Below are 23,407 nucleotides of genomic sequence, written 5' to 3'. Positions count from 1 at the left end.
TGTTCTCCAAGGCTGCATTTATTTGATTAAAAATATAGTAAAAACTTTATTTTGGTTGAATATATTTAAAGTGTAGCTTATTTCTGTCATGGCAAAGCTGAATTTTCAGCATCATTACTTCAGTCTTCAGTTGCATGATCCTTCAGAAATCAGTCTAATATGCTGATGTGCCCCTCAAGAAACAGGACATCGGATGCCCATTTTCCACAAATTGATATGATTCTTTAGGGTCGTCATGAAATGTCTGCAACATACTTTGGTTAAAATTCCCTAATGGTCGTGTAACACAACAGCCTTTTTACCTTGTCAAAACCAGCTCTGTTCACAGCGACTTGTTTCAGTCCATGTCTTATTAAATGATAATGAGCTACTGCTCACCCCACCCTCTCTTATATTTTTTTGTGTATTCTATGGTGCATTACCATTAAAAACAAAACTAATCCACTGAACTAGGATGTAACAATATTATCAATATCCTGGTATTGTGATAGCAAAAATGTGCTCACATGATGTAAAGTATAAATATATAAAGTATATAATATATAAATAATATAAAGTTGTTTTTTTTTTGTTGTTGTTTATTATTATTATTATTATTATTATTGTTATAGTCTAATTTGTTTGGCTTTCTAAAACAGCAGTGTGAATGTAATTTAGACTGAGACAGTATATCACAATTAAAAAGGTCAATTCACTGACTTTTCTTAGTTAATAACATGGATTAGAGTGCTTAATTTTATCTCAAAGTGCATTAGATAGAATAGTTTACCTTTAAAATGTACGTTTAATTTTTTCCAACTCTTCATTTGTCTTTTCTTTTTAAATATCACAATAAATATTGTATTGTGGGCTTCATATCGTGGTATTATCCTACCGTGAGATTTTGATATTGTTACATCCCTTGTATTAAATAATGAAGTATTAATTTATACCTTGTAAATTCTTTAAAAAAAAATACTAAACTACATTTTGAAGGTTATTTTAAGCACTTTATAGCTGGGAACAATTCAATTTTTTTTATGTGAGCTTTGCAGACAAGTGTCAAAATGTTAATTGCTGTTGACAAAAGAGGGATGTTAAAAACAACAGATAACTTTCGCTTGAGTTTGTGTGCCTTACACTGGCTTTTGCTGCGTTACATGGAAGCTACACTTGGCAGCAGGGGAAGGATCAAGGCAGATCAAGGGAGGGTAGAAAAAAAAAAAGTGGTATACAAAAGGGATCAGAGAACAGGAAAGTACAGATGTGTTATTTTTAGTCTTTTTTGCTCTTTTTTCTGTTGGCTTTGCACTTTTTATACCAGTTTTTGTTGATATCTAAAGTGGAGCACATTTTCACTGGATTTAATGGCGTATTTTAAATGTTTTCAGTCGTAATTCTTTAGTGATATAATTTGCCTAGTTAGACGCTAACCTAATACGTGTAATCGTGTGTGACTCATTACTACGCCATTAAAATGAATTCATTTTTTACAAGTTTTATGTCAGCAAAGCAAAATCAGAGTGATTGCATCTCAAATGCATTTCATGTTTAATCAGTTTATACACGCATATACTGTGATTGCGTAGCGTTGTTGGACATGCCGAGTACCCGTTATTTTCTTTTGCTGGAGTTGGTCACCCTGACTACTCTGCTTTTTCATTTCTCATTTTAAAATGTCTGATTTTCTGTTCTACTGTATGTTGTTCTCTGAGCATGCTTTACATCTCCTCTTTCACATTTGTCTCAGGCAGCCCGGCAGCTTTGTGTAATTTAGGAGCTGCTACAGAGGCTCTGATCTGCTTCCTCGATCCCTGTTAGGCATGGATTGATTTCACAGGGATGCACATGGAAATTTCCCAAATGGCAGGGTGATTTCTGAGAGGACGCAAGTGCGCTCTCATACGCGCGGACAGGCTGTCTGTCTGACGTCACGTCTAGGGATTCCTGCCAGCAGCATTGTCACAATTCATGCGTGTTCATGTCTACAAAGAACCTACTGTTAAACTAGGTTGTTATCATTTTTACGGATGTTACTGTTTTTTGATAATGAATATAAATTTACATCTCTGCATCCTAACTAAAGCTAATATAACTGTCAACTCCATTTACTGTCAAATGCACATTTCTCAGAGATAATTTTTTTATATTATTAATATTGCAGCTTGCACCGCAAACTGTGCTGTAGATATGCTTCATCAAAGTCAGGCAGCACAAACCTGTTTTATGATTTGAAACAATATCACGCATTAGAACATGTAGGAACTAAAAAAATATTTTTGTATTAAGATACTTATTTTGTTAAGGAAAAATGACTGTAATAATTTGAAGCATACACATTTTTTTTTTTTTTTTTTTTTTTTTTTAGAATTGCGTGATACAAAAACGCGATTCTGACTTTTTGTCTCAGAATTGTGAGATATAAACATGCAACTGTGAGTTATAACTCAGAATTGATATATCTCATATATCTTAGTGTTATAACTCAGAGTTTATATCACGTTATACTGAGGAAAAAGTCAGAATTACAAGATATTAACTTACAATTGCAAGAAATAAAGTCAGAATTGCGGAAAACTAGAAAATTCTGACTTTATTTCTCACAGTTGTGAGTTTGTCACGTAATTCTTAGAAAAAAAAAAGTCTGAATTGCTAGATAAAAAGTTGCAATAACCTTATATATATATATATATATATATATATAAACAGGCTTTCATAAAAATTTGCCTTTGAACCTGACAGAAATAAAAATTTAAATATAAAATTATTACATTGCCCAGCCCTACACTGAACTCATAAGGCATCCGTGTCATGTCCTCTCAAATCCCTGTATGTTTTTATTTTTTTGTGGAATAAAATTATTATCATTATTTATTTATTTATTTATTTTGGAAGAATTTGCATGCAGCCTTTTTGACCATTTTATCAACTTCCAAAAATAAAATAAAATAAAATAGAATAAAATAAAATAAAAAAAAATAGTAATAAATTAAATAAAATAATTAAATTAAATTAAATTAAATTAAAATGCTGTAATTCAGTGGGCTACTTCTATTCATTCATTAATTCATTAATTAATTAATTTATTTTTTGGACTGAAGCAATACGGTGGCATTGTGTGAGATTTTTTTTTTTTTTTTTTTTTTTTTTAATTTCTTACTAAATTTAATTTTGCCTCTGTTAGTGTTTGTATAAAATGAGCCAAACTTGGTGCCATTTTAGCAGCTTGCATAGTCTTTTATTGCTTAGTTGTGCAAAAATGTGCAGTTAGCAATCCCATTATTACATCACATAATTCCTTTTATAAATGTCTTAATAAAATAAAATAAAGTACTGTAATTCAGTGGGCAACTTTCATTCATTAATTTTTTTGATTGAAGCAATACAGTGACATTGTGTGAGAAATTATTTTTTTTATTTTTTCAAAATCCTCTCCTTTCCTGCAGCTTGTGAATCTCTTTTTCCAGCCATAAAGTAGGTACGCACAAACACGTGCAGTTATATCCAATCTGGTATAATGAATCTGTTACTTTTTTTTTCTAATCTAAATTTAAACATAAATGCAATTTAAAGGAAATATGTATAATGATTTAAACTGCAACCTGTTCATTCCCAAATCTACTGTAATGTAAGAATATGGTCTACATTATATGTTCTTTGGTGTTTTATTTTGTCATTTGGGGATCTTCTCAGCTTATTGTCATTGTATTAAAAAAAAAAAAAGAAAAAAAAAACTTTTATTGACAATCCAATAGGGTTGGAATGACACAAGGGTGAAAAAACTTTCACAGAATTGAAGGTAAAAATATATCTGTCAACTTTTCTCTTATCATTCATTACGATTTCGTTCAGTGACTACCTTTTGGTTTACCAAAGCTTATATTCATTTATCATGCGTTCGAACGCAAGTGTACAGTTCCTTATCTTCACTGCAGGATGAAGGAAGTAGCATCATTACACATGGAGCTTTAAAAAGGTACATGGGCCTGTTACTAAACAGCTTTGAAGGCAGACAGCAGGGATTATTTTGTTTGTGGGTGAGTGGTGCGAATCAGCCTGTGAGACCGCCAGTTCTTAGAAAGAGCAGACTAGTGGAGGTGTAAACGGTAATGTCGGAACTACATTTGGAAACTTCCTCAGACACGGGGGTCCCACTAATGTGTGAAACAGAGAAACAAACAAACACATGCCTACCAACACTCCCGTCCTTCTGCGCTCCGCGCTGACACCGGCCCACCGCGCCCAGGTGGACCTGTGCCTGTTGCCGTGGCAACGCGATGAGCGGAGACGAAGGTCTGACTCCGAGTACGTTGCTATGGAAAGCAAGCTCACATTATTTGCTCAGTTGCTTCATTTATCACACCGTATAAGCAAATAAATCAGCTAATTCCAAATTAGTAAAACATCCAAGGTCTGTTTTTCTTCGCCAGAGGTGCTTGGTCTCTGTCCCGCTGTGGTGTGAGGGTATATAAAAGTATGAAAGGCTTTTAATAATGCGCCAGCCATAGCAGGCCCAGGTGGGTTGAAATTTTCTCAGCAGTCGAGCTCTTTAGAACCGGAGTGACAAGACGCCTCCAGATTAAGCGTATTGGCCCTCAGTGTGCTTGAGAAGCAGCTATCAAAGAAAGAAAAAGCAGGCTGCCTAACGAGATGCCATTTGCAACCTTAGTCACAAAAGATGTAGATAAGAATGATATAAAGACATGCTCCACGCATTTTTGGAAGCCCTGAGGGCCGATGGTGAAAGCCATGTTTATGGGGTGCAAGAAGAACAGACCATAGACAATTATGTGATTTGATTTAATCTTAGCGCACTAAAATGTCTCACTAAATTAAATTCTTGCCTCAGTTAGGGTTTATATAAAATGAGCCAAACTTGGTGCCATTTTAGCAGCTTGCATAGTCTTTAATTGCTTAGTTGTGAAAGGTGCAGTTAGCAATCACATAATTACATAGTTACATCACATAATTCCTTCATTTATTTACCTGTGTTTTAGCCTATGCAGTTGTTTTTTGTTGTCTGTCGAGCAGCAGTAAAATAACAAATGAGTTTTAAAATAGGCATTGTTTTATATAATATATAATGAAATTATATTTTTAAAAAAATAGACAAGTTTGGGCTCTTTTAGCTTTCATTTTGTTTATTTACACTACCAGTCAAAAGTTTTTGAACAGTAAGATTTTTAGTGTTTTTTTTTTAAGTCGTCTCTGATCTGACCTGCATTTATTAAACAGTAAAATTTTGAAATATTTTTACTATTTAAAATAACTGTTTTATAATTGAATATATTTTAAAATGTAGCAGCTCCATTCTTCAGTTTCACATGATCCTTCAGAAATCATTCGAATAGAGACTAAAATAGAGAGAGAGAAAAAAAAAAAAACGATTTAAAATCTTACTGTTCAAAAACTTTTGACTGGTAGTGTATATTGTGTATTTATTTATTTATTTATGAAAACCATTCAGCAGCAGTGCATTATCCTGATCAAAAGTAACAGGATTTTTTTTTTTTTAATGAATAAAAAGTTATCAGTTTACACAAAAAAATATTAAGTGTTAAGGATCATGTGACACTGAAACTGGAGTAATGGCTACTAAAAATTTAATTGTGCCATCACAAGAATAAATTGCATTTTAAATGACAACAAAATAGAAAAAAAAAAAAAAAAAACAAACAAGCAAAAAAAAAAAAAAAAAAAAAAAAAACACTAAATTATATTATTTTACAATATTACTGTTTTCACTGTGTTTTAATTAAATAAAAGCAGCCTCGGTAAGCATATAAGCATATAAGATTAAATTAATTAGTTAAGGACGTTCATTAATGAATGACCCCAAATTTTAAACAGTAGTGTGTATTTTAGAATATATTACATTTTATATAATGTATACTGCCATTGAAGGTTTGGGATTAGTAAGAATTTTTAGTAATTAAAAAATTAGTAAGATTTTAAAGACGTTGTTTAATCCAAAATTAAGAAAACAGTAATATTGTGAAATATTATTATAATTTAAAATAACGGTGTTCTATTTTAATGTATTAAAAATGTAATTTATTTCTGTGATCAAAGCTGAATTTTTATCATCCATTACTCCAGTCTTCAGTGTCACATGATCCTTTCTAATATATTGTTTTATTATCAGTGTTGAAAACCGTTTTTGCTGCTTAATATTTTTCTTGAAAATTGTGATAAATTTTTAGGATGCTTTGATGTATAAAAAGTCAAAAAGAACAGGATTTATTCAAAATAAATAATTAAACAATAAAATAATAAAACAAATAAACAAAAGAGAACTTTTCTAACAATATAAATATTTATTATAACTCTTTATCAGTTTAACACGTGTGGAATAAGCACGTGTATATATACTTCATTCTGCCAGGATGTGTTAAACTGATAAAAAGATTTATGTTGATAAATGCTGTTCTTTTTAACTTTTTATTCATCAAAGAATCCTGAAGAAAGTATCACAAGTTCTGAAAAATATTAAGCAGCACAACTGTTTCCAACATTGATACATATTCCAAAAACTGAGTATCAAATCAGCATATTAGAACAATTTTTGAAGGATTGTGTGACACTGAAGAATTGTATAATGGCTGTTGGGAATTTTTATGGCTTTGCATGAAGAGAACAAATTCTGTTGTAAAGTATATTAAAATAGAAAACCATTATATTAAATTTAAATAATATTTCATAATATTACAGGCTTTTGTTTCTGCATTTTTGATCAAATAAATGCAGCCATGGTGAGTTCTTTAAAAAACATAAAAAAAAATCTTACTGATCCCAAACTTTTGAATCGGCAGTGTATGTTAGCAATGTGTTATTTTAGTTTTATATATATATATATATATATATATTCAGATTATGATCTTTTTTGAATGTGCCATCTAAATCATAAAATAACATGCAGCCAAAAAATCCAGTTACCAATATATATTTTCTGACAGATTGCTCTTAAAAATTATCATTCGACCAAGATTTGAACTTGTCACCCTACATACTTAAAAAAAGAAATGTCAAGCTACAACATCTCATACTGAGTGAGAGGCTGTGACCCCCGAGGGCTAAAATTCTAGATTCGCTCCTGGAAGAGACGCTGCTCTTCATGCCTCTTGTTCTTTCTATTTTCTTGTCACTTTCTGATGGCCAAATACTTGAAGATTTCTGCTCTACATGCTCTAAGGCACCCAATGGATTACACAGTCTTGAATTTTTGGGTCTGTCTGAGTGCTTATTAATGTTTCATGGGCTTTGGTTTGTCCATCTTACAGCCACTGCAGCAACAGGTTGTCACTAACAGCCTTGTTTGTACTCTCTCAGGAAGGTGAAACTAGGTTCACTCCAATTTATGGGTTTGTTTCTTGTTCTAAAACAGTTATCACGATCACAATTATACTGACTGCTTGTTTGTGCGGGTGTGTGAGTATTTCCACAACCAAATGTGATTATGAGCAGGCTATACTACCAATTAATTGGCTCTGGAATCCTGCTGTTTATGGCATATCTTGCCAGCTCAGAGATGATGAATAAATAAGTATTTATTTATATAAATAACAAGCACACTGAATGAAGAATCAAAGCAGGTTTTCTCTGGGCAGATGCTGAGCCAATTATGAGCACATAATGTTACTGACCATTCAATGCGAGACAGACACCTTCAACCCCCAGTGGTTTGAAAACATAAATTGTGCATTTATTAAGAGCTCATCTCCACCCTACCTCCCTGTCTGCTTTTCTGCTGACACAAGCTACTAAGAAAATAGAAATAAACTAGATCCAGATGAAAGCCCTTATGACTCTCTCTCTGAGAGAGAGAGAGAGAGAACTCATTCAAGCTGGAGTATTCTTGACTTTCACACAAACCCCTTCGGATTAAGTGTGAATTCACTGACTCATTCGGATGTCACAATGGCTTGCACAAAATACAATTTTGACTGTAGAACCCACTGTTGACTTACCACTTGTTAAACATTATGAATGAACTGTATTTGATGTAGAAACATTGATCATATTTGATAATATAAGTAAGGAATAATTGATGATTGAATTTAATTATTCAAAAATAATGTGGCCACGATGCGAAGTGGTGAAAGAGAGAGCGGGAGAAAGAGAGTATGAGTAAAGAGAGTAATTCTGTGGCAAAAACAGAGAAATAATTTGTCATTTTTCCTCTTGTTGTTTACTATATATATTATATTATTTACTATATGTATATATTTATTGGTTGTAAGGTCCTTTGAAATAACTGAAATCATTTGGTAAAAAGTGATGTGACCATGTGGTGTGGTCAAGACCTGCCTGGAACTACTTTAGCCATGCGTTTCCCTGAAAATAATTGTGCACCTTAGAACGTTCACCAGCCAATCAGATTAAGGCATTTATCAGTCCCGTGGTATAATATAAGGTCATTCCATGTCAACTCAACCAGAGGTCCCCGGCTCAATTTTTACAATTTTGTTTAATATATATATATATATATATATATATATATATATATTTTTTTTTTTTTTTTAGAAAGACAAACATATATAGTGATGAGTCAAAATGACAAGTTTCACCTGAGATTTGGGGACAAATTAGAGAGGGGTAGAAATGACTTTAAAAAGCTGCCATCATGTTTATTTTATTTTTACACGGGGTTTTCAAGTTTACTCATGGAGCTGCATTAGAATCTCAGTTTCTCTGAGATAGAACCATCGAGGGCCAAAAAAATCAAGATACCAAAAGGAAAGTTTAAGAACCAGAATCTAAAAGGATATTAAGATATCTTTGATGCTTCTTGAGTTACAGGTATGCAAATAAAAACAAAAGAAGTGATTTTTCCCATTTTCAAACTGTTCCGCTGCTAAATTAGTATTTCAGGGGCTAAATATAATCTTACTGGGGTCGCTTCAAAAACAACCCGCGGCAACAGTGTTAAAGTAGCCCAATTCCGTAGGAAAACCACAGACTTGGCAACACTGATTTTGACCCCCTTTACAAAATAGTGGACTGCTCAGTAAATATAGATCTGAGACATTCAATATTGTGGCTTTCATCACTATGTATGTTTGTCTTTCCACAGAAAAAAAATAACAAAATAAAAAATTTGAGCCACAGAAGTAATATAATATAATATAATATAATGTAATACGTCCAACATTTATTTCAGCATGCCAATAAATCAAATATATTATATTAAATGTATTTAACACGTTTATTTAAAATGCCACTGAAGTGCTTTGAAACACATAGTCTTGTTCTATGTGTTGACATAATTTCAGCTGAAACTGGAATACAGGGCGGGACTTATTAAGCAGGTCCGCCCCCTTTTTTAAATAGCCAAAAGCATTTTGTGAGATGTTGAGCTTGGCAAAGCCACATTTGACACCTTTTGACAGTTACAGTCTAATAGATTACCCCTTTTACTCATCAGTGCTGTTTGTCTAACAGTTTCTCCTCCTAATATCATCCATATAGCTATAAAATATAGCATTCTGTGTAGAATTCAAATGGATCTGATACATTTTGTGGTCTGCACTGACTCGCGCTTAAGATCCGCTCCGTGCTATCACATCTCTAAACCGCATTGTAGTGGTTTGTGTGAAAGTGCACAACCAGATGACTTTTGCCCCTTTGGAAAGCATATTTACACCATCTGAATTGTTCCCTACCTTCTATATAGTGCAGTGCGTTCCATTTGCTGTACAGAAAACACTAACTCTGTGAACAAGTGACCGATTTTAACCGCAGCCTCAGCATCTATTTATAGTGTAGGGGGCGGGACGTTTCGGGTTCTAGAGAGCATACAATTGGACAAAGTTTGATGAGAAGCTGAAGTGCAGGGTGATGTCATCAAAATCATTGATCCGTATTGGCGAAAGTGAGAGACTGTAGGTTTTGAATGCTTTTATCTTCTAAATGTGAAATTTGTCATTGTTTTGGAGCACACTAGCTTATATATAAGCTCAAGGTTAGCATATTCATAGTAAAAAACACAAAAAAATAAATAAATTTTGATTTCATGGGGACTTTAAAGGTGTAAAGGTACAATCAAAGTCTGGACCGATCATTTATTTCTCACGTATTTTGCCATTATATTCAGACTATTTGAAATAGCCTGAATTTAACGGCATAATACGTGATTGAAACATTAAAGTGGACATTTTACTTTCATTTAATGTTTGCTATATATTGTTGTTATTTTAAGCTTAGTCACCACAAGATTTTTGGCAGGTCACTGGTAAATATCCCATTTTATCTATTATTTAATATGACGCAGTTGAAGAAGTAAGGTGTTTTTTTTTTTTTTTTAGGTCAAAAGAGCATATAATCCCTGTAGGTTTGTCCTCAAACAAAGAATTAAACAGTCTTTAAACAGTTCCACTGTTGGGTCTATTTATATAATTGTCTGAACAAAATTTTGATGCTTAAATTTAACAGCTATTACTCTGGGGCATAAACAAAAATACACATTTATGTCTTTGAAAAAATATGCAGTTTCATAATGTCTTTGTTTTAAGTCTGATCTAAGAAAGAGAAGAAAGAGGAAACAGACTGCATCTCAGATCTGTATGACTGACTTCTGTAAAACATAAGATATTGTGAAGAATGTTGCGGCCCAGGCAGCTCTGGACCCCATTCACTTTCATTGTATGCTCAAAAATACTAAAAGCTATTGTATTTCACAGAAGAACACAAGTCATACAGGTTTGGAACAGCATGAGTGACCAATGGGACGTATAAACATTGGACTCAAAATCTATTTTGTCATCCACAGCTAAACAATCTCCTTTCAGCTGGAACTCATGCATGTGTATCATTACGATATAGTGGGAAGCTGCTAATATTCTTCTCCTATGAAGAAGGAATCGTGGGATTTGCAAAAGATTGCATGTCTTGCATGTTGTGTGCAAGGGGGTGATGAGTGTTCACTGCAGTTGCCTGGTAATTGTGCACGCACAGAAAGGCATTGATTGAATCGTTGCTCAACAAAGCAGAAACTGCTTATTGAGCTAATGTGCTAGTGTGTTGGGATCAATTTCACAATGTCACTTTTAAAGTATAGACTATGGAGAGTGGTAGGTGTGTCAGAGCGGATTGTGCCGGAGCTTTCATATTCATTTTTATGTGCGTGGACATGTGACTTTCATAACCTAGCCTATACGTGCTAGTTAATGTGACTGTAGACATTCCAGACAGTGCTTTCTTGGTAACTATATGTTTTCATTAGTGATTTGTATGTGGTGTGAGGTCTCTCGCTGTTGCAAATCACTTGTTTACGCCTGTTGCTGCTTCAGTTATTTTTTGCTGGTAAAACAAATCAATCCTCATCAGCATAAAATCAGTTCTCTTGAATCTGCTGAGGAAATATTGCATGCTAAGCAGGTTATGAGTGTCGTGATCGCCGTGAATGCATGCAAACTGCATTTCTTGACCTTGCCGTTTCATTTGTACCCGTCTCGTGAACGCAGCCTCAAATTTATTGGGTTGCTGTGCTGAGCACTTTTGAGAAGGACATTGGATTTAACAAAGTTTGTCTGGTTAGTGCCATTGGATATTTGAACATTCAGGCTCTCTCTCAATTTTTTTAAATTCATTTTATATTGCTTTATTGGCATGACGTACTTAAGTAGAGGTCGACCAATGTATCGGTTTTGCCGATTAATCGGCAACGATAGTTGATTACCGGATCCATGCGTATAGTTTTTTCCGGGTTGGGTCCGTTGCGGGAGCGGCTGAGAAGGTCGTAATTATACAGCAAAGTCCCTATAGTCTTTTTTATATAGTACACAATATCCATATGTATGCAATTTCAATACTGTGGCCTTTGTGTAGATATTTAAAGATGGCCATCTTTAGCTTGATTGTTGATGTAATGGTAACACTTTACAATATGAGTCCATTTGTAACATTAAGATTAATAAAAGCTGTAGAATAGAAGTGTTGTTCCTTGTTAGAGTGTGTTAATTTCAGCATTTACTGATATATTTAAAAAAAAAGTTTAGTTGCTTTGTTAACATTAATGAACAATGAACTAACTGTAATGACCAATATATAATTAATATTAATATTTTTATTGATTGACAAAGTATGGTTTAGTAGGCTACTTTATCCATTTTAAAAGCTATCAGTTGATTAATTGGTATCGCCCAGTGTGGTCCAACCTAGTTATCAGTATCGGTAAAATCCAATATCGGTCGACCTCTATATCTAAGTACATATTGGCAAAGCATTGTACATGGCAAAATAAAAAACAAAACAAAAATATGTATATATGTGAGTGTTTCTAGTAATAGTTATAGTAATAGTCGTATTAATATTTATTACTTGTGGATGGACATTTATTCATAATCTACTTACATTACGAAGTTTTGAGTCTGTATAATTGTTTAATTGTTTTAAAGCATTTATAACAAGTTTTTGGAGTAATAACAGATTTTTTTAACTCTAAATATTTCTAGTAATAGGTTTATTAATAGTCATAATAATATTTATTATTTGTGGATGGACATTTATTCATAATCTACTTACATTACTATTTGTAATTTTAGAGTCAGTTAAATTGTTTAATATTTTTTAAGAACTAATAGCAAGTTTTCGGAGTAATAACTATAAATATTTCTCGTAACAGGTATAGTAATAGTCATAGTAATATTTATTATTGTGGATGGACATTTCTTCATAATCTACTTATCATTCATAAGTCTGGAGTTGGTAAAATTATTTAACTTTTTTTTTTTTTTTTTTTTTTTTTTTTTTTAAAGGATTAATAGCAAGTTTTTGGAGTTTTTTTATTTTTATTTTTTTGCTATAAATGTTTTTAGTAATAGGTATCGTAATAGTCAATAGTAATATTTATTTCTCAAATGAAATTTGTTGGAAAGAAAAAAGTGATTGACGAACTGGAAGTGAATCCCATTCTTCACCAGGTTACATGAAGTGTTTACTCTTACATTCCCCTCTCTCTCTCCCCCTCTCTCTCGGGTCTAGTAGAAATGGAGACAAAGAAGGAGAAATAGAAGGAGGGTCATAGATGCAGACGTAATGCGGGAAGCATCTCTTGCCGTTTCAGCACTTGGGCAGAATATAGCGACCCTTAAAATGGTTAAAGCAGTCAAACTGCAAGGGTGGTACAGTCAGTCCTGTGAGTTATAGACTAGAGATGACAAATGCAGCGGGGCCACAGGGAGAACAGGGTATGAGGGAACATCCAGGGGTTGTGCAGAATACTTAAATTCTCTCAAGGCCAGTAGGGATTTCTATGTAAGAAACAGACCCGTTATGTATTTATGATTTATGTACATGCAAAATCAGAATGAGAAAGTAGATGGTTTTTATTCTTCTGAACAGTTCTACCGGACAAGCGACGGGAAAATCTAGTTAGCATTCTAGCTCATATTCATGCCACTCGTTCAATCAAGTTAATTAATGGTTAAGGGAGCACTCAACTCAGTCCTGGTTAAAATCAGACAGTCTCAAGTGTATATTTCTCACACCTGCGTAACTGGCCATTAATATGCATGCTGATAAATGTGTGTGTGAGCGTGTGTCAAACGTGTTGCTCTCACATGCTCTCACATGTGCAGTAACGAAACTGCTCTCCTAATCAGCGCTGATGTAATCAGCAGTCAGCCCACCTATCTCTCTCTCACTAGCTGTGTCTCCATAGCCGGCACTACTGAGACAGATTTCCCTACTGCTGTGTACTATTCCTGCTAACAGGTCATTGCCATTAGGAGAGCTTGTCTTCCAGTATGGGTATTTTGTGTGTTTGAGTGTATACCCTCAAACTAAATTACATTAGCATGGCTTTTCCAATCAAAACAGATCAGTGAAAAAACAGCTGCTGGTGTTGAATAGAAGAGCTGGAATATAGAACACATATTTATGTTTGACTTGTGAGTGAATGTAAAACAAGATCTATCTATCTATCTATCTATCTATCTATCTATCTATCTATCTATCTATCTATCTATCTATCAATCTGTCGTTTTATCGCTTTATCGTTCTATCGTTCTATCATTCTGTAAATCATTCTATCTATCTGTCATTCTATCTATTGTTCCATCTGTCGTACTGTCATTCTGTCTGTCGTTCTGTCTGTCATTCTGTCTGTCTGTCTGTTCTGTCTCTATTATCGTTCTATCGTTCTATCTATTGTTCTATCATTCTGTAAATCATTCTATCTTTCTATCTGTCGTTCTATCTATTGTTCTATCGTTCTCGTTCTCTGTCTCTGTTATTCTTTCTGTCTGTCTGTTGTTCTGTCTGTCATTCTATTATCATTCTATTGTTCTATCTATTGTTCTATCATTGTGTAAATCATTCTATCTTTCTATCTGTCATTCTATCTATTGTTCTATCATTCTATCGTTCTCTGTCTCTGTTATTCTTTTTGTCTGTCTGTCGTTCTGTCTGTCTGTCTGTCATTCTGTTTCTGTTATCATTCTATTGTTCTATCATTCTGTAAATCATTCTATCTTTCTGTCTGTCATTCTATCTATTGTTCTATCGTTCTATTGTTCTCTGTCTCTGTTATTCTTTCTGTCTGTCTGTCGTTCTGTATGTTGTTCTGTCTGTCTCTGTCGTTCTGTCGGTCTGTCTGTCATTCTGTTTCTATTATCATTCTATTGTTCTATCTATTGTTCTATCATTCTGTAAATCATTCTATCTTTCTATCTGTCATTCTATCTATTGTTATATCAATTCTTCTGTCTGTCTCTGTCATTCTGTCTGTCGTTCTGTATGTCTGTCTGTCTGTCTGTCGTTTTGTCTTTCTGTCTGTCTGTCATTCTGTCTCTATTATCGTTTTATAGGTCTATCTATTGTTCTATCATTCTGTAAATCATTCTTTCCAATCTTTATATCTGTTGTTCTATCTTTCTTATGATAATTCGTTCTGTCTGTCTGTTGTTCTGTCTCTATTATCGTTTTATCTGTCTGTCATTCTATCTATCCACCACTCTATCATTCTATCTAGCATCCTGTCATTCTGTCTTTCTATCGATCATTCTATCTGTCTCTGTCGTTCTGTCAGTGTCATTATCTATCTATCGATCTGTCTATCTATCATTCTATCTATCGTTCTGTCTCTATTATCGTTCTATCTGTTGTTCTATCATTCTATAAATCATTTTATCTATTCTTCAGTCTATTGTATCTGTCTGTTGTTCTGTCTGTCTATTGTTCTATCTGTAGTTGTATCTATTATGTCGTTGTCATTCTATCTTTCTACTGATCATTCTATCTATTGTTCCGTCATTCTATAGTTCTGTTATTCATTCTATCTATCATTCTATCTGTCTCACTATCTATCGTTCTATCTGTTGTTTTCATTATATCATTCTATTGGTCGTTCCAACAATCGTTCTGTCATTCTATCTATCGTAGATATATAAATTCAAGCTATTTCTTGTAACCCTACATCATCAAAAATCTTTTTGAAAATCTCTTAGGCTCACCAGGATTGCTTTTAGTTGATCAAAATGCAGTAGAAACAACAATTTATAATGCATTCTAAAATAAAATTTATTTGTTTAGATATCATTTTTAACATGATTGCCTTTATAACATACAATATCTCAATGCATTTCTCTCTTTAACAGTATGTTGTGTGTATACAACACACTTAAAACATTTTGTTTCTATTCCATTCCAGCCCTTCCAAGCTACACCTGTGGAAATCCAGGCCAGCTGCTGAACGGCATGCAGCAGGGCTCTACTTTCAACATCGGGGATAAGATCCGTTACAGCTGCAACCAGGGTTATGTGCTGGAGGGCCACACGGTGCTCTCCTGCCTGGCCACTTCCTCCGGCACCGCTGCCTGGGACTTCCCCCTGCCGTACTGCCGAGGTGAGTCCGGGGGCTCCGAATGGGCCAGGTGGGACTGAATCTCCTCAAGAGACACTCAAGAAAAGGTTACCAAGTGTCTTTATCAGGGCTGACAGATATCCCAGCGTTTAGTAGCAGGTTGGCTGCACAGTTCTATTTTTCCTGGATGAGACGCAGTAGAGACCCCCGAGGTGATACCTGCCGACGTGTAAAAGCCGCACAGACGTGTTGTGTGAGACAGCGAGATCACGTGGTAGCTGTTGCCTGGGGGAGAGGGATATCCAAATGCTCTTGGTCATGATACACCGAAAACATGCTGACAGTTCGAGGCCAAATATTAACACAACGTTGAACCCCCATTGACATGACGTGCTTACATTTCATGTCCATTCTGTTATACACAGGCTCATAAATATGCATAAATGAACTGTACATGGGCATATTCACATATTCATGACAGTCTCATAAAAACATACACAGGTCTTGCAGTTAATAAAACAATGAAAACGTGCTCCACACATAATAGCATGTATAATGTATTAGACATATGCGAGTGCAATGCACAGTAGCTGTGGTCTCCAGATCGAGTGTGAGTGTGTTCTCGCAGGCCAGTATCAACCAGGGCCATCTGTGCCCGGGCTGGGGGACAGGAAGCCCACGTAAAGACACACATGCTCAAGCACGCAATGCCAGAAGAAGACCCCCACTTGCCAGTGCTGAAGCTCCACTATCATTCACTGCCGTCCTTCTGCCCCTCGTGATTCTTTTTTTCATTGTACAGTTTTTATTCTTCTCGTCACTCTATTTTTTGTTCCAACACATCACTTTCTCATGGCAGGTGTTAGCGGTTTGTGGATTTACTGAATCCTGATCCAACCATATGTCTCCAGCTTCTCATTCCTTCTTAACTTTAACAAAGAATTATTTATGTAAAGTATTGCAGGAGACATAAGCATGCCATATTTGTATGAGGAACTGAGCAGCAAAATAGAGTTTATGTGATGTTTTTTTTTAGTTATTTATGTATTTTTGGTCCTCGTCTTAGTGCCACATTAAAATAGAGATTTTCTATCTTTATTTGATCTTAATTTATCTTGCATATTGTATTTTCAATTTTAATTATTATTATGATTATTATTTTTTTTTTTTTTTTTTTTTTTGGTAACCACTGCATTTATCTTATTTAAGTTCCCAACAACAGTAGATAATGAGAATAATACATTTGTCATCTCATCTATATATACCTATTTTATTTTATTATTTGTTTTTAATGTAATTAATTTTTTATATATATTTTTACAGTATATTTTATTGTAATTTGTTATTGTATTTGTAATTTTAATGCTATCTTTTTACATTTTTTTTCTTCTTTGTTTTAAAAAGTTATGTCCCCAACAACAATAGAGAATGAAGAGAATACATTTGTCATCTCATCTATATATAGACTTGTTATATTATTTAATTTTAAATTTATGTTACTGCATTTTTTTATTTTAATTTCTTTTGCAATTTTGTGGCAACTATTGCATCATTTATTGCTCTCTTTTTAATTTTTATTATTATCCTTTTTTTGGTCCACATCTTAATGCCATATTAAAATAGAGATTTTATATTTATTTTTTCTTAATTTATTTGCCGTTTGTATTGTTTTGTGCTAACCACTGCATTTATTCATTGCTATTGTATTTGTTTTAAAAAGTCTATGTCCTTAACAACAATAGAGAATGAGAATAAATTTGTCATCTTATCTATATATAGACATTTTATTTTATTATTTGTTTTTAATTTAATTGAATTAGGGCAAGACCGCAAGGTGGTTTATTAACAGTGTCAGTTCCAATTCACCGTCTACTTAAAGTCCACTAAAAAGGGCACAAAATATATACGACTGACACTAAATTGCTGTTGTAAAATCTGAAATCTGAACTGCTTTTGTGTCATCTGTTATCCCTCATCTTATATTTCTCTGGCATTTGGTTTTCCAATTAATTATCCATGCGACCAACACTAAATCGTGTTTGGCTCTGTACACATGCATAGAAAATATCAAATCAAAGGCTATGGTAGCAGACAGCCTACTCTCTGGCTCTGATTTTGGGTGACCAGAAGGTGGCAGGAGGTTGGGTCATTTCCCTTAAAGCAGTCGCACAGTGTCAGTAAGGCTCCAGAAGCCATCTTGCTTCTCTGTGCGCTTTACAGCTTATCTTCCAGGCCTCTTCACAGCATTCAGTCTGCCTTATTTACCACTTCCTATAGAGCATATTATAAATATTTGATCTAATAAGCAAGCCTACAGTAATAAATACTTTCCCAGAAGAATATATACGTTCAGATCTCTGCGTCTAAGCTTCTCCACACGGCTGTATCCTCACAGTCCTCTCAACCTCCTCATTCACTCACACTGTGGGAACACATTCGGTATTCCGCATTCAAAACGTCAAAATGGCGGGCTGCTGGCACGCCACCCTTCTCTGTGGCACACTGAACAGGATGCTCGTTCCAAAAGGAAGATAAAGGAAAATCGAAAAAGTTGAAATCTTACGGACTGGATGGATTTGTTGTTCCTCCAAATCCTTTTCTTTTTCCCGTTGTTCTTCTCTATCAGTGCTGGCTCTCGGGTCTCAGGGTGCCGCTGCACACCACTCGCTGCTGTGTTACCATGGCAGCCGCAGAGCCTGAGGAAGAAGGTATGAAGAGACATGAAACACAAGCAGACCATCTTTTGTAGGGGCTTAGATCTTTATGCATCACACATCATCCATTTATCCAAGCCAATTGAACAAGTCACTTTGACATAAAAGAGACTTCCTTGGGCAGTTCAAAGGTCTGCTCGAGCTTATTAAGAAAACTCATTGATTTGAACTAAAATTCTGTTCCGTACAGTAGATGTCAGGAAATGGGTCAGCCTTACAAAAATGGAAGTGTTTTGATACTGTGCCTTTTTTTAAACATTGACAATGAGTGATTGCCATGTGTACCCTAGTATATTGTACACTATACTTCATTTACCATGGCACAAAAAACAGCTTTGCTGTGGTGAAACCAACAGGTTATGCTTGTCTCTTTCTGATAGACCCTTTTCACATTTCTGAGGTTCTCAGAACTAAAAATCATCACAGTTGGGTTTATTTCTATAGTGATGATAGGGAAATTACAGAAAATATGTTTTTTTTTTTTGTTTCCATTTGCTCCAATAACAAAAAAATAAAATAAAATCAAATAAATGATAGTCTTTCCAAAATGCCAATGGCAGTCACAATAGAGAAAAACTAAAATTTACCGTAATTCCTTTAACTGTTATATAAGAAACTTAATCAAAGCGTTTACTTAAAAATACAAATAGTGTATGCTAATGTAATGTAATGTAATGTAATGTAATGTAATGTAATATAAATACTTTTTAGTCTAATTAATTACGTGTTGATTATCGCAAAATCAATTTGACTGTAAAAACCCAGAAACTATTATTTAAAGCCATTTATGAGTTAACTTAGAAAGTATCAACTAGACATTACAAATTGTAGCTTTAGAAAGAAATATTCAAGATTCAACATACAATTTATTACATAAACATTTAGGATGCAATGGCCAAAACATAACTATGAAACATAAAAGATAATTTGAGAAACATCTTAGTATTTTTTGTTCATATAATAAGTCATTTGTATCCAAAACAGGTTTGTCATCAACAGCCTTCAAAATACTTTCTTTTAAGTTCCACAAAAGAAAAGTTTGAAATGACATGGGGGTAAGTAAATGATGACAGAATGTATTTTTTGTGGGGGGGGACTATCCCTTTAATCTTTTTAATTTATTTATTTATTTATTTATTTATTTTATTATTTATTTTTGTAAAATGAAATTATACTGTAAATAAGAAACTAAATCTGCCAGCTGGTGGCGATAAATGTCTTTATCAGTCATTCATTCATTTGATTCGATTTGATTCGGTTAAATGGCTGATTCATTCAGGAATGAAGTAAATGGCTCTCTTTATGAATCATTGATTCACACAATTTGTTCAAAATGTGGATTCATTCAGAAACTAAACACTGAGATGTGCAACAATTCTGCTATGGCTTCAAAGATATGTTCTCTGCAAAACTGAGCAAAATCACATAATATAGTGTTTAAAATATAACACAATATCAACTTTTTTTACTGTCTTGTTGTATAAAATCACATTTAACCTTTGCTCTTGCTCCCCGTGTGGTATGTGATATATATATATATATATATATATGAGACAAAACACATACAGGGGCTTTTTTTTTGCACCAATATCTTGAATTTTAGGGCATAACTGCATTTATGGAGTTGTTGCCCTACATCATATTTGACAACAGTCAACTGTATGAAATATAAGGTGATGTACAGGTCTGGGGGCGGTCTGAGGTCTGATGTACAGGTCTGGGGGCGGTCTGAGGTCTGATGTACAGGTCTGGGGGCGGTCTGAGGTCTGATGTACAGGTCTGGGGGCGGTCTGAGGTCTGATGTACAGGTCTGGGGCCAGCACGTTAACTGCGTTAAAATATTTGAATGACGTTATTGTATCATAACTAATTAAGTTGACGCATTAAACAGACCCTAATACATACTATATAAAATACTATATAAAATATATTATTATATATAATAACACTTACTGACCCCAAACCTTTGGTAGTTTAAAGTGTACATTGGTTAACTTGAAATGTATTTGATTTAATATTTTTTGAAATGTAGTTAAATCGTTAAACATTTCGTTGTCCTACATAGAGCTGTATTTTGTTTTGTTTTGTGTTGTTTTTTTTTAAATTTTTAAAGAAATTTCTATTTGAATGTTTTAAAATAGCCTTCACTGGCTAAAATATATCAGTTTTCATTTTTGTGAAAACTGATATATTTTTAGGATTCTTTCATGAATATAAAATTCAAAGGAATAGCATTAATTTATAATAGAGAGATTTTGTGTCATTTTAAGTGTGTTTACTGTCACTTTTTATCAGTTGAATGCATTGTTTCTAAATAAAAGTATTAAAGGGATAGTTCACCCAAAAATGAAAATTCAGTCATTAATTACTTGCCTTCACGTCGTTTAAATCTGTAAGACCTTTGTTCATCTTCAGAGCACAAGTCAAGATATTTTTGATAAAATCTGAGAACTTTCTGACCCTGCATAGACAGCAACGCAGCTACCACTTTCAAGGCCCGGAAATGTAGTAAGGACATTGTTAAAATAGTCCATGTGACATTAGTGGTTCAGTCATAATTTTACAAAGCTACGTGAATTGCATATATGTAATCACTAATGCCTCCTTGCAAGCACTGGTATTTCCTTGAAGTGTTAATCTAGTTTTAGTGATGCTTTTAGGTTTTTGCAAACACTAAATAAATTCTCACAAAGACTTTTATAAATATTAGCAGTTTAGACATGAAGTCACAAAGTCTCTACAAGATCAAACGACCAAACTGAGAGGCAGAGCTGAGGCCAGTGATCGGCGTGTTCTACTGAAGTGTGAAGAAAGTCTCGGCTGGAATACCAATAGCCGGTCCTCCCTCCCCAGCCTCCATTGCTCTTTTTTTCCCCCTTTTCTCCATCCCTCTGTTCTAGAACTCTCAGAGGCTGCTCCTCACATATGCTCTGTGTCTCTCCGGGGAAATGTAAGAGTGACAGATCCGACGGAAGACTGACAGGGCCCAGGTCCTCCCGCCGTTTTCCACTCACAGAAAAGAAATCATGCGATTAGCCAGTCACCGCTAATGAATCCCATGCTGGCCTGTCAGAGAAGAACTCATCACCCATCAGTGACAAGCAAGCTCCTTCACCTGTGTGAGGCATATACGCACGCTCTGCACTCGCACCGCTGACATAGAGTTTGTTTATTTGGTTGGTGAGAGAGAATTTTGCCTGCTAGGTAGGTGTGATGACTCACTTTTTCTCTCGCGTTGCCTTGCCTTCCTCCCTCTCCAACTCACACACACGAACGCCAACTCAAACGCCTCCTAAACAAATCTCCCATCACTCTCTTTTCCCCTCAACCCTTCTTTTACCCCAGAGAGCCTCCTAGTTATCATTATGAGTCACTCACTCGCTCACACAGAGCCTCTTTGCTCCTTTACTTGCCTGGAAGGCAACATATCTACTTGGCATACACCCATAATTCAGAATTCTTCTGTAGCTATCAAACTGGAGGCTTTATAGGGCAGGGATGTCTTTGCATGCCACATTTTTACTGTAAAGGTGATGAAAGGCCTTTTTTTTTTCCATACACAGTGAAGTTCAAGTCTGAATTTAGTGTATAAACATTACTCAGCTTTGGATAAATTTAATTTTGAAATATGTTATTATAGAAATCAGCAATTCAAAATATGACCCTGGACCACAAAACCAGTCACATTAGCATTAGCCAAAAATACATGGTGTGGGTCAAAAATATTGATTTTTCTTTTCAAAAATCATTAGGATATTAAGTAAAGATCATGTTCCATGAAGATATTTTGTAAGTTTCCTACCTTAAATATATCAAAATTGATATGCATCACTAAGAACTTCAGTTGGACAACTTTGAAGGTGACTTTCTCAATATTTAGATTTTTTTTTGCACCCTCATATTCCAGATTTTCAAACAGCTGTATCTTGGTGTATCCTTACAAATCATACATCAATGGAAAGCTTATTTATTCAGCTTTTTTTATTTATTCAGATTATGTATAAATCTAATTTTCAAAAAATGAACCCCTGTGTACGTTTTGTGGTCCAGGGTCACACACATATATGTGTATATATATGTGTGTGTGTATATATATATATATATATATATATATGTATATGTATGTATGTGTATGTACATTTGTATATTCAGAAAGAAGATTTTTACATATTTCTACTAATTCTACATCAATAATTGAATAAAACATTCAGATTTTTGTTCATTATACTAAATGTTATGCTGAAAATATAATTAAATAATGAACAAAGATAAATGCAAAACAGAACGATGGTCTCAGACTTTTGAACCTTTGAAGAATTGCATTTGTAATAGACAATCGGGATAGATGACATTGAATTTTGCGAAGGTGAAAACGAGGCTTTGAGGGATAGACTTAAGATCCTGTAAGGCCGGACACACCAAGTCAACTACAAATAACTAGCGGCGACAAAATCCGATGGTGTTGTCGCCTCGCGTCATCAGCACCTGGACCAAAAAGCTGCACTTGAACACACCGCTCAGACTACAGCTGACTGCAAACTATACACGTGCGGTCTGAGCTTGCCGAAACAAGGATATATGAGATATATGCAGGTATACGAAACATAAACAAAGCAGTGCTTGCGTACCATTTTGAATATCAGTTATGATGATAACTTTCTTCATTTTAGATGACTCATGTTATGAAAATATTCACATACTGAAATGCTTGGGTAAGATCACGTAACATTAGAACAGCCTTTTTTTGGTGCCACCTTCATTTACTTACTCGCTTTCATGACTTCTGCTTTAATTCTGCGGCAATGACTCGTTCGCTAAACTAACTGTAGAGTTCTCACTTGTGCCAACGGCTCCGATGGCAATTCAACATGTTGAATTGGGCAAACTGCCGCTGACGTGAGTCCGATGAGAG

The 23,407-nt window shown here is 34.4% G+C and overlaps 1 protein-coding gene across 1 annotated transcript in view; it reads left to right on the top strand.

Moving 5' to 3' along the window:
- Positions 1-23,407, top strand: part of csmd2 (CUB and Sushi multiple domains 2) — a 385,015-nt gene that overhangs the window by 93,216 nt on the left and 268,392 nt on the right. The window contains exon 4 of the mRNA XM_051136347.1: positions 15,629-15,823. Coding sequence (XP_050992304.1) covers positions 15,629-15,823 — 195 coding nt within the window. The remainder of the gene's footprint in view (positions 1-15,628; positions 15,824-23,407) is intronic.

The sequence above is a fragment of the Labeo rohita genome, chromosome 19 (assembly GCF_022985175.1).
Source record: "Labeo rohita strain BAU-BD-2019 chromosome 19, IGBB_LRoh.1.0, whole genome shotgun sequence".
NCBI lineage: Eukaryota > Metazoa > Chordata > Actinopteri > Cypriniformes > Cyprinidae > Labeo > Labeo rohita.
This window is presented reverse-complemented; position numbering and strand designations above follow the sequence as displayed.